We start from the raw sequence: 14,088 nt of genomic DNA, 5'->3' as shown, positions 1-14,088 counted from the left end.
CATACAATACAGTACTAGTTGACATATTTTCTCAAAAATATAAATGAAGAAAACGTTCAACTAGTAAATCTACTTTTTACTGTTAATTCTTTATAGCATGAATGTATATTTACTTTAAAAAATAAAACAATAAGCTATCATAAAATGATTTTAAATACATTTTAAATATACTTCTCAAAAGAAATAGATGACTACAAGTAACATTTATAACGTGGACATTTCTGTTATTATATTTTATTGTAGAAAATATTGAATGCTATGTATTTGGGTTTTTTTTTAAAGATTCTTATACTTGTGAATTTTCAAAAGAAAACTGTACAATGGAACAGCTAAACAGCAAAACAATTGAGTGGGTTTACCGCAAAGCAAAATACGGGTTTGGTAAGTATTAAAACAATGTGATTTATCATGTGCTTTTTTTCAAAAAATGTATATGCATAAATGCATATATGCATATGTTAAACCGTATATCCCTTTATTTTGGCGGCACACAATTATTGCAGATTTCGGCCTGCATGGTATACCATTAAATTAGGCGGATATAATTTAGATGAATGAAAAAATGACAATAACAAACTGTCAACCATCTCAAAAATTCATGCAACGAAATACATATATTCAAAGCAGAGACACGGACCTCTAAAAGGATAGAGGTAGGATCAGGTGCCTAGGAGGAGTGAGCATCCTCTGCTGACCGGTCACACCATTTTCCTTCGTTAAAATTGTACTTTATATTTATTAATAGTTGATAAATTAATGTACTGGCAAAAATACTCAGTCAACATTACGAAGAGGCAAAGATTGAGATATGATCCTGATCTCATATACTTTAATATTTAAACAGAAATGACTAACATTTACTTAATAAAAGCTAAGTATACCTTATTAACAATGAATTTTAATTTCATATATTAATGACACCCTATCACTAGAGTTAAATACACAGCTGAAATAGGGAAAATGAATATGAGGTTCATCCAATTAACATAACCTATAACATTAATTGGTTTTGTATTAACTATGAGTAAAGACACATTTGAAACTGTAACACTGTAAAAGGACGTAACATCGAGGGGGGGGGGGGGCGGGGGAGGAGGAGGGCAGAGGGGCCTATCACCCCCCCCCCCCCCCACACACACACACACACACACACTTTCTCCTGCAGCAACGTTTTTGTCAAATATACATATAAAAAACTGAATTATCATGGAGAAGCTCCCCATCCACCTTTTAGGTAGAATGAAATGAGATTGGAAAGAAATAAGGAAATTAAGACAAAAGATGAAATTATAGTTAGTCTACGCTACCCCCCCCCCCCCCCCCCCCCCGGTTTAGGATTTTCAAAAACGATGCTACGTACCTGCTGTGTGAATGTAACAATTGTTCTTTTAATCATGCTCACATACTTTAAAACAAGTTATGAGAAATAAATTTCAAAAACTTATTGTGAAAACTAATTGTCAAAAAAAGTACCAAAAAGTACCTTTTGGTGTTTTAATCTTGGTATTTTTTTTACAAATCGCCTAAATAGGCAAAATTATTTCTCCGTTAAAAAAAGCTATACGGTTGTTGTTTTTTATGATAATTAATGTTAGCTCGAGCGATTGTTTTTGTTTTTGTAGAAAACACATTTGCTTTAACACTTGCTGAGAATTTGCCATCATTACAATCAGTACTGCCATCATTGAGATTACCCGAATTGCGCTTCCAAAAACCTGGAAGTTGTTTAGAAATGCATTACCAAAGCCACGGAATGCGTCTGGATATTAATACTGATAAACAAAACTTGACTAGTCTTTCTGCACATGGTATCTTTGATTGGAACGTCATGAAAGTTAACATTGACTATTCAACTAGTCTGTACCAGGTTTGCTGATTTCTGAGTATCATGAAATAAAAACCATATGTGTTTCATGTCATATCGCAGCATTCAAGACGATGATAAGATGTTATTTGAGTTGAAAATTAATATAATTATTTTTTTGAATTTACATGAAATATGAAAAGGATATTTTAATTGCATTTAAAAAAAATTCAAAATGAAATATCAATGGAATTAGTGACCATTTCTTGAAAATCAATTGTAAAGTTTAATATGTCTTTTGATTTCAGATAACCATGACGCCGATTCCCTTTACATCTTCAGTTTATTTTGCTTTAAAGGATCTACGCATACTCAATACACCCTGCGAAGGTACTTTCCTATAATTTAGAAACAGTTAATTTCCTTAAATTTGTTTCCAATTCTCAGATAACGTGTTTTCTTATTCAAAGATTGCTTTGCTTGTTTCGATGATTTGGCTTGCATTGCGAATGAAAACGTCTGTGATATGAATGTGGACTGTCTCGATAACAGTGACGAAAAAAACTGTGGTAAGTAGATTGAAAATATTTATCATGCAATTTAGAAAAAAAGTCATTGTTTCAGACCTTAATATTATTATGATTTGTTTTAGCTCTTGAGTGTTATGTCGAAAACTATTATGAGGGATTTAGAGAAGAAACAAAATTCCGTCATCAATGTGTTAAAGGTGCTTGTAAATTTGACCTCAAAAGCAAAGGAAAGCCGGGTTGTTTCATTGATTCTGAGCAGAAGTGGGAAGAATGCAGCGTTCCAAAATGTAGTAAGAATTAATTTTTGGGACAAAAACTGTTATATTTTGCCCATTTTTGTAAAACAAACCCACATACATAACAAAAGTGTTTATTTATTTTAAAACAAATGTATTGATATGAGGGTATTATTAAAAGTCAACATTCTTTATCATTGGAAAGTAAAATACCGTACGTTCTCGTTTTACAGAAATAGAGAGTTTAAATTGCAATTTTGAAAATAATATGTGCAACTGGAAGTTTCCACACCATGGAGCGAATTGGGAGAGGCGCAACTCGAAATATCATGGTGAATTCTCTCTCTCTCTCTTTCTCTTTCTCTCTCTCTCTCTCTCTCTCTCTCTCTCTCTATATATATATATATATACACACTGGAAGATTTAAATTGCATATATAAAGAAAAACACATAACTGTGTAGTTAATAAAACAGCAAATCACGTTAGCTATCTAACCTTAAGAGTTCATCCTGACGACGCGATGAAAACAAAACGCTTTGGTTGTATTTCTATACTAGAACTTACCGAAATAATGTCTCCCAAGACTTTTATTTCACCACCAGTAAGCATCCTTATTCACTATTTTTAACTTCGAATCATAAGGCTAGTGTTTGCTTTATGAAACATCAACTGTTCTTCGGTCGAGTCAATTCAAACTATCGAGCATTCGCAACTTTGTGTATGTTAACAAACTAGATCATTCAGGTCCTCTGATCAGTATTTCCATTTAATCAGGTAATTAAGCTCTAAGAAAAAAATATTTAGCGATAAAAAATTATTTCAAAGTTTATTTCAGTGAAACTTTACATTAAATCAGTTAAATTTATCTCCGATATGACCTTCTAAATTGTATTGCGCAAGGTCACAAGGAGCTGTTTCAAAAGCCTCATAATATAAATCAAATTGTATGAGATAAAAGAACATCTATAATTGTGTGATTTTATATTTGTTTTATCCAAGTCGTTGAAATGGTTTCCAAATTAAAATCGCATTTTCCAGAAGTAAATTGTCTAGTTTTATTTATTCGATATTTGTAAAATATCCATTCCATTGTATACTTTAAATAAATTGCAGGTAAAAACATCATTTTTTAAAGAAATAATTATTATTCAATATTATATTATTGCATATATAATAATGTAGACTTCCACTTACTTGGATCTGCCAGTGCGTGTTCAAGTACCCTTTTTACTAAGTTTTTAATGTTATATAATACCAAAATTTGTATGCAGTTTATTTGGTCAATGTCGTTATTTATAAGTATAAATTTCATTACCGTTTTATTGCTCAGATGGTTTTTTTTTTGTTTCAGCAGACGGAATGGTTGTCTCGGCCACATTGAGTCCGTACATGTATATGACTAACACATCCAGTTTATACAGTACACCACAACCTGCATCATCTAAATTTGGTTGTTTGACAGTCTCCTACTTAGGGCAGGGTGTCCACTTACAAATCTTTATTACTCAAGGCACCTTATATACACCAGACAAAATGGTTTTCGAACGACGGGATATTGACTCCAAACTTTTTGCTTCGACAAGCATCCAGACGCCGACTAATATTCCATATATGGTACTATTTGTGTATATATTGCTTCTGTATTGGGATAAAGAAAACCCCCAGCAGCATATAAGTAAATTGGACTTATATTATATTCAGTTTATATTTTACAGGTTATCTTAGTTGGAACGCTCAGTGAAACCCAAGTAGGCATAATACAGATTGAAAAAATAAGCTATAAAATGGGAATTTGTGCCGGTACATTTCGTTGAACATTTTTTAATATATCATTTATATTTTTATATAACATTTAAATTACAAATGAATATTCGAAAATTTAAAATTAAAAAGTTAGTATCATTGTAATCCATGCTTTCTTATGCATCAATAACATGATTATCTTTCATTTTATAGACAGAGATCCATGTAGCAAAACACAGTTTCAATGTCAAGATGACAGTTGCATTGATGTTGGTGACTTTTGTAATGGATTAACTAACTGTCCGAATCAGGAAGATGAATCAGCATGTAAAAACAACAACAACATAACGTGTTTAAAGGACACCTCTAATTGTCCAAAACATTGTCCTGCTCACTGTCAGTGCAATGGATACATTTTTAAATGCAATTCCCCGGAAAACGTAACAAAAGAAGTCAGAGTTCTTGATTTAAGCTCTAATGCTTTTGATTTAGAAAACCTTGAAAACTTTGGCTTGTTGGTACATTTAAACCTTTCAAGGTGTCGTATAACAGATTTAAGGAGTCTTGTAGAACGTTTAAATTCGCATAGTCTTCAAAATTTGGACCTGTCGCATAACAATATTCATAAAATACGATGGAAAACATTCGCTGGAATGCCAAACTTACTATACTTAAATATTTCAAATAATCAGATTGCACTTTTTGTAATGGATTTCCTTGCGTTTACTCCAAAATTAAGACATCTGATTGGAATGAATACTAAATTTATGATAATAATAGGTGTGTCTGTTTACAATCAAATAAATGCAAGTCTTGAGTTGTTAGATTTACAAAACAATAACATAAAAGATGTTATACCCCGCAAAGCATTTCATTCCCTGAAGTTTGTGTCGAAAAAAGTTTTGCGTAACAACGATATCACAAATACTGATTTCTATTTTTCAACATCGATGAAAATGCTACATGATTTAGATCTAAGTTTTAATTCAATTCAGAATATAAGTGATTATATGTTCGATGGCCTAGATGGATTGAGAAATCTTAATTTACAAAATAACCAGATATCAATTTTAGCTGAATTTTCGTTTTCAATACTTAAGTCTTTACGTACACTAAATCTTGCATATAATAATATACATACCATTGATAGATTGGCATTTCAAAACCTTTTTTTACTTGCTAAATTAAATCTAACTGGTAACAAATTAAAATATTTAGCCCCCGAAAGATTTGTTGCTTTGGTGAAACTTCAAGTTTTGGACTTGTCAGGCAATGGTTTACAAATATTAGCGTATGATGCCTTTAAAAGTCTAGATTCAGTTACGTATTTATACATTCACAATAACGAACTAACCGTTTCCAGAACCATGTTCCAAGGTCTCTGTAATCTTGAATGGCTGCAGACAGATTCTTATTTAATTTGTTGTGCAAAACCTTTAACAGTTAATTCATCAAAATGCATATCACCACGGGATAGTATTTCGTCTTGTGAACAATTGATAGATGTTGGATTTCTTGCACAGATGATATGGTACATGGCTCTTTTCTCCGTGATTGGAAATGCATATGTCATATACTATCGTATACAGGGCGAAATAAGAAGAAACGCTTCACAAGGTGTCTTTGTCTTGCATCTAAGTATTTCCGATTTACTAATGGGTATGTATCTATTCATCATAGCCATTGCCGATCTGCAATATCAAAACATTTATGGATTTAACGATGGTCAATGGAGATATAGCACGGCTTGTACTGTAGCAGGGATACTGGCTACAACATCCAGTGAAGCATCGGTGATTTTTATATTTCTTATTACCATTGAAAGATACATTGTTTTGAAACATCCATTTTCTGCGGGAATTGCAAAAAAAAGACGGTTGATTCTCTTTGTCACAATGGTTGCTTGGTTGATTGCTATTGTGTTTGCAATTGTACCCTATTTAGTATATTCTGACTTCTATAGCAGGTCTACAGTATGCATGTCTCTACCCTTAACACGAGAAAGGACATCCGGTTGGTTATATTCAACCTTTTTGTTCATCGGATTCAATATGTTTATTTTTATGGCTATTGTTATTGGACAACTGCTGATTTATATACAGGTCAAACAAATGGGAAAGAAAATAAATAACGACAATACGAAGCGGGAAATGGCAGCGTTTAAATCTCTCTCATATGTTGTTTTGTCGGACGCATTTTGTTGGATTCCCATTATAGTTATCGGTAAAAAAAAATATTTTATAATATTGTGTAAATGTTCAAATACTTAGCATTTCTCCTATTGATTCCCAGTCTTAAGTTGCTCATAATAACAAACTGTAAACAATACTTAATTCGATAGTGAAAAATATAGATGAGCATTTAAATATATACAATGTATTATGTTTTGCATGTTTAAAATCAATTAATATTTTAATACCTTTTATTATTTTTTAAATTTTAATTAGATCCAGTTTCTTTCACTGCACTAGATTAATAATACAGTATTACAATGTTGTTTAAAAACGAAACTTTCTGATTGCATAACCCATAATTTTAGGACTACTTGCCAGTGGAGGAGTGAATATTCCGTCGGACGTCTACGCCTGGGTTATTGTGCTCGTTCTACCAATCAACTCAGCACTAAATCCCTTCATATATACGTTCAGCATGATCTACAGACAGGTATGAAGGTTTAAAATTAAACGAAATAAGCAAATCATTTACATAAAGTTTGAATTAATTTCACATAACATACTGTAAACTAACTTTCATTAAATTTTTTCGCAGTTTACATAAAATGAACTGGTTTGCAGATGCAGAGACTAATTTTTGCGATCTAGCTTCATCAAAACATGTGTTGCTATAATACTATAACAACAATACCTCATTGAATGGCTTGCAAAGACAAATATTGGTGATTTTAGTGAAAAGTAATCGCACGCAAATAAAAGTTGGTTTACAGTATATTTTTGCTTACCTGAAATAAAAGTTCAATTGAGATTATTATTAGATAATCCAAGCTCTGATTTATCTTAAAAAAAAAAAGAACTGGAGTTTCTACCTTAATATAAACTCGAATCCTGAGAATTTATGAGCTGAGTTTTTTATTCAAATTTTTCAGCTTAATTGAAATTTTTGCCTAGCTGAATCAAGAATTTTTAATGCCATAAGTGCCCCCCTTTAAATGAAAACTACGAAAGTTAATTATCTCCTTTCTACGAGAAAAGATCTCGTAATGACGAGAAAAGGTCTCGATATTACGAGTTATTTATTTCGTTTTTACGAGTTAATTGTCTTGTTATAAGAGAAAAGATGTCGAAACTGCGAGAAAGGTCTCGTTATTTTGCGCTATTATGCACACTGATCTATAGCAAATTGTGTGTTTAAGTATTTAACTTTTTTATGCAAAATGGATGAACATTAAAAATTAATTAAATTAGTCAAAAAAAATGTTAGAAGAAGGGTCAAAGCAAATTGAATAATAAACTAATTGACCAATTTATTAACATGAAGGATAATTTGTTTTCAGACTCCAAAATGTTAATAAACATAAACAATTATTTTCAATATTGGTTGTGTTTGAATATAAAAAACACAATCCGGAGTAAATCCCGTATATCCATGATTGAAACTTAATAGTCATCTGTAACTAATACTAAATAGAATTGCTTTTTATGACTAGGGCTAACTATTATTTGCTTTAGAGTGGGGTTGTAATATACATTGAAAATCTTTCCAATTAATCATATAAGGGTAAAAATCAAATTCTATCATTTTATCTAGAAATTTATAAATAATGATTTTTTCATTAACCAATATTGAATAAACGTTTCTGGAAAGAACTAATAGTCTTGGAGGTATGGGTTTGATGAACGAGGAAAACTTAAATTTGTAATATATATATATATATATATATATATATATATATATATATATATATATATATATATATATATATATATATATATATATATATATATATATATCAGTGTGTGTTTACGTACAGCAACCATTATTTATTCATTTTATTATAACGATAATTTTTCGTAGTTATGAGAAAATTAACTCATAATAACGAGGCCTTTTCTCATCACTACGAGCTATTTAATTATTATTTTCTCTATTTCTCTAGAAAAGTTTGGTATTTACGAGATCTTTTCTTATGATTGCGAGACCTGTTCTCATTATAACGATATCTTTTCTCGTTATTACGAGATAAAAGTACTTTTCATGTGTTCTTATTTGTCTTCCGTAGAAAACATTCGTATGATTATGGTGTAAATATGGGGAATTCGAATTAAATAAACAAGAGTCATAAAATGTCAAACAGTAATGAAATTTAACAGACTGTCAGTTTATCATAGATTACATACCTATGTCTATTATAGTATCGTTTTTATTAAGAGTATAATTGTTCGATTTCTGTCACATGATTGTGCTTTAAATTCTGTTACAAACCTTATTATACTATAAACAGAACATTCATAGACCTTATCAAACTAGGAAAAGATTTTCATGACAAAATACTTTGGCACGTGCGACATTGTGACATCATAATAGCAAAATCAACACCTATACATTATGAACAAAATATTTCACTATTACATGTATACGCTTGAAGAGAATTTTTATTTATCATAATAAAACAGTTGTAGCCTTTTGATATCAGTCAATACATGGTTTATCGACTTGATGAGAGTTAATATATTAATCTCTGACTTAGTCCGCGGTAATTATACTCTCGTCAGGTCTAAAAAACCATACATGTATATTGACCTCATCAAAACGCTATTATTGTATAAATTATAAATCAAACAAAAACACTTTACTTACATAATGGTTACCTGATCATCTTTAGACTGCAAATATCTGCATAAAAAGGTATTTTAATGCATTTAAGCATGTCCAGCGGTTTTCAATTTTATAAGGTCCTTTATTGAGCCGGGACTGAGTTGGCTATTAAAGTTAAGGTAAGCGATGTAGACTAATGGTTTATGTTTTATTTCAGAAAATAAAATCCCAGAACAGCATACCTTTGACTTGAAGTATACATGGATATCAGCAGAGCCGAAAATAAAAAATTATTCATATGACACATGTAGTATCATCTATGAATAAAAAGTAGACTGTGTTTTTTTCATTCTGATATCATTTTCACTTATCTTTATTGACTCAATTTTAGTTTAACTGAATTCATTGAATAAATTATAAAGAAAGACATATCTAATAAAATTTGTTTTATTGTTTATTTTTAAATCATATGATTATGTTTTATCATGCCATTAATTCTACATGACGTGGAAACTGAAAAAAGCTTCCGTTATAAAAATATATGTTACATTTTGTTTACTGTTTAAGTTTGGGTCATCTCACAATGTTGAAAAATTGACTTATTAATCAAATAGCAAAAACAAAAAGGCTGCCTGAAATCTGTCCGTTTTAAGTTTGAATGCATTACCTTTTAAAACACTTATCAAAAAAGATTTTTGGTGTAATAAGGCTTGACAGATTCTGCATAAAATGGAAGCTAAAGAGTGATACAGCTCCTGGTGTGAATCATCCCGGGAATGATATACCCCAAAAGCATATGCACAAAACAAAATGATTCTATAGCTAGAAATGTACTGTTCAACATAAATATTATATACAGCTGGCTATCTTTATCTTTTGTGACTCAACAGACAGCACATGAAGTATGCTGCAAAGTATGACTTCTGAATGCTTACATTAATTACGTGCTGATGCATAAGCAAGATCTAAATTATATTTGGCAGCCGCAGGATAAAATTACTGCGGTCATAAAGCCGTAATAATTAATCATAATCAGCTAAAATCGATTACATATTGCTAACTTCTCATTTGTAATCAGTAATTACCCAATTTTCTGATGACAAGTAATCGTAATTTAATCGAAACTCACAAAAACCTCTGTGATAATGAATACTTTTTATTTAGTTTGATGATTACAATTATGAATTCAAATCGACTAGAATCCTTATCTGCTCTTCTGCAATTAAAAAAAAAGTTTCTATTTACAAGTGGTCATGATTTTTCTAATCTAGCTAATTTTGTACTAATATAAAAATTCTATATTTGTTCGATTTTCCCAAGGTATAACTTAATAACTTGTGTTTATACTTTGTCCAACTGTTGCTTTAAAACTTCTTCAGACACCTCTTTTTGCAATCATAACATCAACACAAACAATTTTATAAGCCCCTTTAGGGCTATAAAGATTTATAAAATGTTGGACAACACTTCTTGTCACATACATGTATACAGCTGCATCTATCTTATCAATTGCAAGATTTGCTTTGAGTAATACAGGGAAATATGTGACATCGTATCTATCTATCTATCTATCTATCTATCTATCTATCTATCTTTAAACATTTTTGTACAAGTATGAACCCTTCCAATTAGGAATGTTTATCTATCTATCTATCTATCTATCTATCTATCTATCTATCTATCTATCTATCTATCTATCTATCTATCTATCTAATTATCTATCTTTCTTTAAACATTTTTGTACAAGTATGAACCCTTCCAATTAGGAATGTTTAAATATTGTTTTGTAAATTGAAATTCAGTTGATGATTACCACTATAAAGTGTGTATATATATATATATATATATATATATATATATATATATATATATATATATATATATATATATATATATATATATATATATATATATGTCTTAAATTGACATATACCTGCCCATAGTGAATGATAAAGGTATACATAAAGCACAGAGAACAGCGAGCTAGTTTCCCTTCGTCATCGAAAGCAAGATTTTTGTCTTGCCTAGATGGCCCAGTGGTTAGCGCGGTGGCCGCTCACTGCTAAGAGAATGGGTTCCAGAGGTCGTGAGTTCAAGCCCCGACCTGAGCGGAGGTGGAGCTCCAAAAAGGTGAATTTCTCTGTGCTTTATATATATATATATATATATATATATATATATATATAGAATTCGTTCGTTAATTAGGAAGTCAGCTGGGAAGCGCCTATGCATTTCTATAAAAAATAATAAATTGGCAAAAAGAAACTTAACCTGTAGAGATGAATGCAGATATACATGTACGCAACCAGGGAGTGAAAAAACATTGACTTTAATCCTTACTGGGTTTTCATAAATATTTTTTATAAAATCTGAACCAAAAAAAAACGTAAGGGAGAAACCCTACTATGGGGGAAAAGCTACTCTATAGTAGATTATCCCCCCGGGGAGAAAGGCTACTATGTAGTAGGTTTTCCGTGGGGAAAAGCTACTATGGGGAAAAACTGCTATACAACACTGTACCAATAACCATACATTGTTTTTTCTTGAGATTGATAGTAAGCTTATTTTTATTCATCCATTCTAAAGTATTGATAAGATCTCTGAGTAATTTAATATATTCAATAACAGCAATACATTTTCGTGACACGCCTTAGTGGTTACCCTATCATCTGCATACATGTGAACTGATGAGCATTGCAGACAGTCTGGGTAATCAATGACATATAGAATGAAAAACAAAGGTCCAAGTATTGGTCCTTGAGGTACATCTATAGAGATACCTAAATTATCTGACTGAGTTCCATTCCACCAAACACACAATGATCTATATTTGTTAAATGAGATTTAAACCAGTAATATATATTTTGGCACATGCCAAACGATAGTAGTTTCTGTAGTAGTACATGTACATGGTGATTAACCATATCAAAAGCTTTCCTTAGATCTACAAAATGAATGAAACCTGTTAGCAAACCATTGTCAATGTTACGTAACCACTTTTCAATAATACTATGGAGGGCAGTTTCGCGTGAATGCTTAGGTTTATAACCTGACTGTTTTTCATTGATGAGATTGCATCGTCTAAGATATTCATAAAAACAATTGTGAACATGCCTTTCAATACTTTTGCTTATGATAGGTAAAACAGAGACTGGACGATAATTGTTGATTAAAAACTTATTTATAAGTAATTTCATATTTTGCAGAATCTGTCAACCCTTTTAAACAAAAAATCTTATTTGATAAGTAAGTGTTGTAAAAGGTTATACATTAAAACTAGTTTTAAAAAGTGAGGATATCAAATTAAGAGCAATGTTTGTTTTTGCTGCTCTGTTGATTTCTATGTATTTTTAAGTCAAGGGAAGGCTTCTCTGTGATCTAAAAGAAATAAAACAAACACCATTGGTCTACATTGCTCACATTGACTACAATGGCCAACTCAGTCCAACGTCTAACAAGGAACTTTATCAAAATTTAATACAACAGGACATGCTCATATCACAAACGTTTTCATTTGCAATTCAAGACAGTATCGAAACAAGCAAAGCAATCTTTAAATATGAAAACACGTTATCTGAGAATTGGAAACAGATTTAAGGAAACTAACTGTTTCTAAATTATAGGTGAGTACCTTCGCAGGGTGTATTGAGTATGCGTAGATCCTTTAAAGCAAAATAACCTAAATATGTAGGTTACAGTATGTAAAAACAAAATACATTTTAAATATTACAATTGATTTTCAAAAAATAGTCACTATTTCGATTGATTTTTCCTCCTCTGTTACATTTCAATATACAATAATTATAAAGTCATTATAGGTACCTTCATGCCTGCAAAAAGCACCAAAGAAAGCATTTTGTTGTTTAAATAAGTACATAAATTACTACACGTCGGAAATGATACATAGATCTAATGCAGTAGTTTTCTCCGAAGATTGAGATTTTTTTTCCCCGAGGGGATAGTAATTAGTAATGGGGATTACTTACATTTTGTTTACAAAAGGATGGTGTTCAGATACCTATTTTCAGTAAGTAGACGGCCCGGACCTTCATTGTGTCAGACTGAACAGTTAACCCTGACAATTAACTTATGATTATCAGTATTATTGAATCATGGTATTGATTTAAGTTTTGATTTTTGTTTGATTAAATTATAGATTTTGGAATTGTATCCACTTCATGGTTTTGAAAATGCAATGTACTTTCGAGAAACACAAACGATCCATCCACCCTCAATATAATTTTACAGGACTGCAAAGGACATTTATCAAAGAGAGGTGACTCTGAAAAAGAAAATTAATCCGACCATTGACAAATCTTAGGAAAACTTTTAGAGTAGAACAGAAGAAAAAACAAAACTCAACCGTCCACATGTAATGGTTGCATTACTCAACACCTGCGTCAAAGGTTTAAAAAACGTTTAATGAAGTTATAGAACATCTTAAAGACGGACTTAACTTGCAAAAAGCTATTCGACACGGAGCTTATCATTGCTTACAACACACACAAACATTTAGGAGATCTTTTGATATTTATCGTTTACATAAGGTACACTTAATTTGGACCCTTGATGAGGCCTACTTTACCGCCGAAACACTGTACACTACCATTACAACTACATGTATGCAACTATCAGGTGTGGTTTAGAGTGCTGGGTCCTTATATCTCAATATCAAGTGTGGTTGTTTGATGTTTTTTTTTAACGTTACAATTTTTCTTTTTCATAAGTCCCTATATATCCTATCATAAAATCAAGCTGAGGTTAGATGATGCGTTTGTTGTCATATATTTGACTCGCCCTGAAAAACATTTCTCAAGAATAAGCAATGGCAGTCTGCTGCGCAGAAAAAAAGATGTACGCACATGAATAACACTAAGTGTTAGTCTCTCTCTCTCTCATAATTCACATTTTTATACAAACTATTGATACAACCAATGATTGATTCAAATATTTATTATCAAAGTTACACAAAATTTGGAAAACTTTTCTTCAAAAGGACAA

At 31.1% G+C, this 14,088-nt stretch overlaps 2 protein-coding genes across 2 annotated transcripts; both read left to right on the top strand.

Annotated features, from left to right (window-relative positions):
- Positions 1-283: 283 nt before the first annotated feature.
- LOC109617215 (uncharacterized) lies at positions 284-4,385 on the top strand. Its single transcript, XM_020062624.3, has 8 exons — positions 284-381; positions 1,623-1,867; positions 2,113-2,194; positions 2,275-2,373; positions 2,457-2,624; positions 2,804-2,902; positions 3,923-4,185; positions 4,287-4,385. Exons 1-8 carry the CDS (start codon positions 321-323, stop codon positions 4,383-4,385), a joined length of 1,116 nt encoding a protein of 371 aa, XP_019918183.3. The 5' UTR covers positions 284-320.
- Positions 4,386-4,489: 104 nt separating this feature from the next.
- On the top strand, positions 4,490-9,427 carry LOC105349144 (G-protein coupled receptor GRL101). Its single transcript, XM_034458138.2, has 3 exons — positions 4,490-6,537; positions 6,854-6,978; positions 9,305-9,427. Exons 1-3 carry the CDS (start codon positions 4,506-4,508, stop codon positions 9,338-9,340), a joined length of 2,193 nt encoding a protein of 730 aa, XP_034314029.2. The 5' UTR covers positions 4,490-4,505; the 3' UTR covers positions 9,341-9,427.
- Positions 9,428-14,088: the final 4,661 nt, after the last annotated feature.

This window comes from Magallana gigas, chromosome 7 (assembly GCF_963853765.1).
Source record: "Magallana gigas chromosome 7, xbMagGiga1.1, whole genome shotgun sequence".
NCBI classification, from domain to species: Eukaryota; Metazoa; Mollusca; class Bivalvia; order Ostreida; family Ostreidae; genus Magallana; species Magallana gigas.
This window is presented reverse-complemented; position numbering and strand designations above follow the sequence as displayed.

Excerpts from the sequence above, each read along its gene's own strand:
- LOC105349144 (XM_034458138.2), top strand. The coding sequence starts at position 4,506 with ATGATTATCTTTCATTTTATAGACAGAGATCCATGTAGCAAAACACAG. Across the intron at positions 6,538-6,853 it reads GATTCCCATTATAGTTATCG|GACTACTTGCCAGTGGAGGA; the intron begins GTAAAAAAAAAT and ends CCATAATTTTAG. Across the intron at positions 6,979-9,304 it reads TCAGCATGATCTACAGACAG|AAAATAAAATCCCAGAACAG; the intron begins GTATGAAGGTTT and ends GTTTTATTTCAG.
- LOC109617215 (XM_020062624.3), top strand. The coding sequence starts at position 321 with ATGGAACAGCTAAACAGCAAAACAATTGAGTGGGTTTACCGCAAAGCA. Across the intron at positions 2,374-2,456 it reads CAGTGACGAAAAAAACTGTG|CTCTTGAGTGTTATGTCGAA; the intron begins GTAAGTAGATTG and ends GATTTGTTTTAG. Across the intron at positions 2,625-2,803 it reads ATGCAGCGTTCCAAAATGTA|AAATAGAGAGTTTAAATTGC; the intron begins GTAAGAATTAAT and ends CTCGTTTTACAG.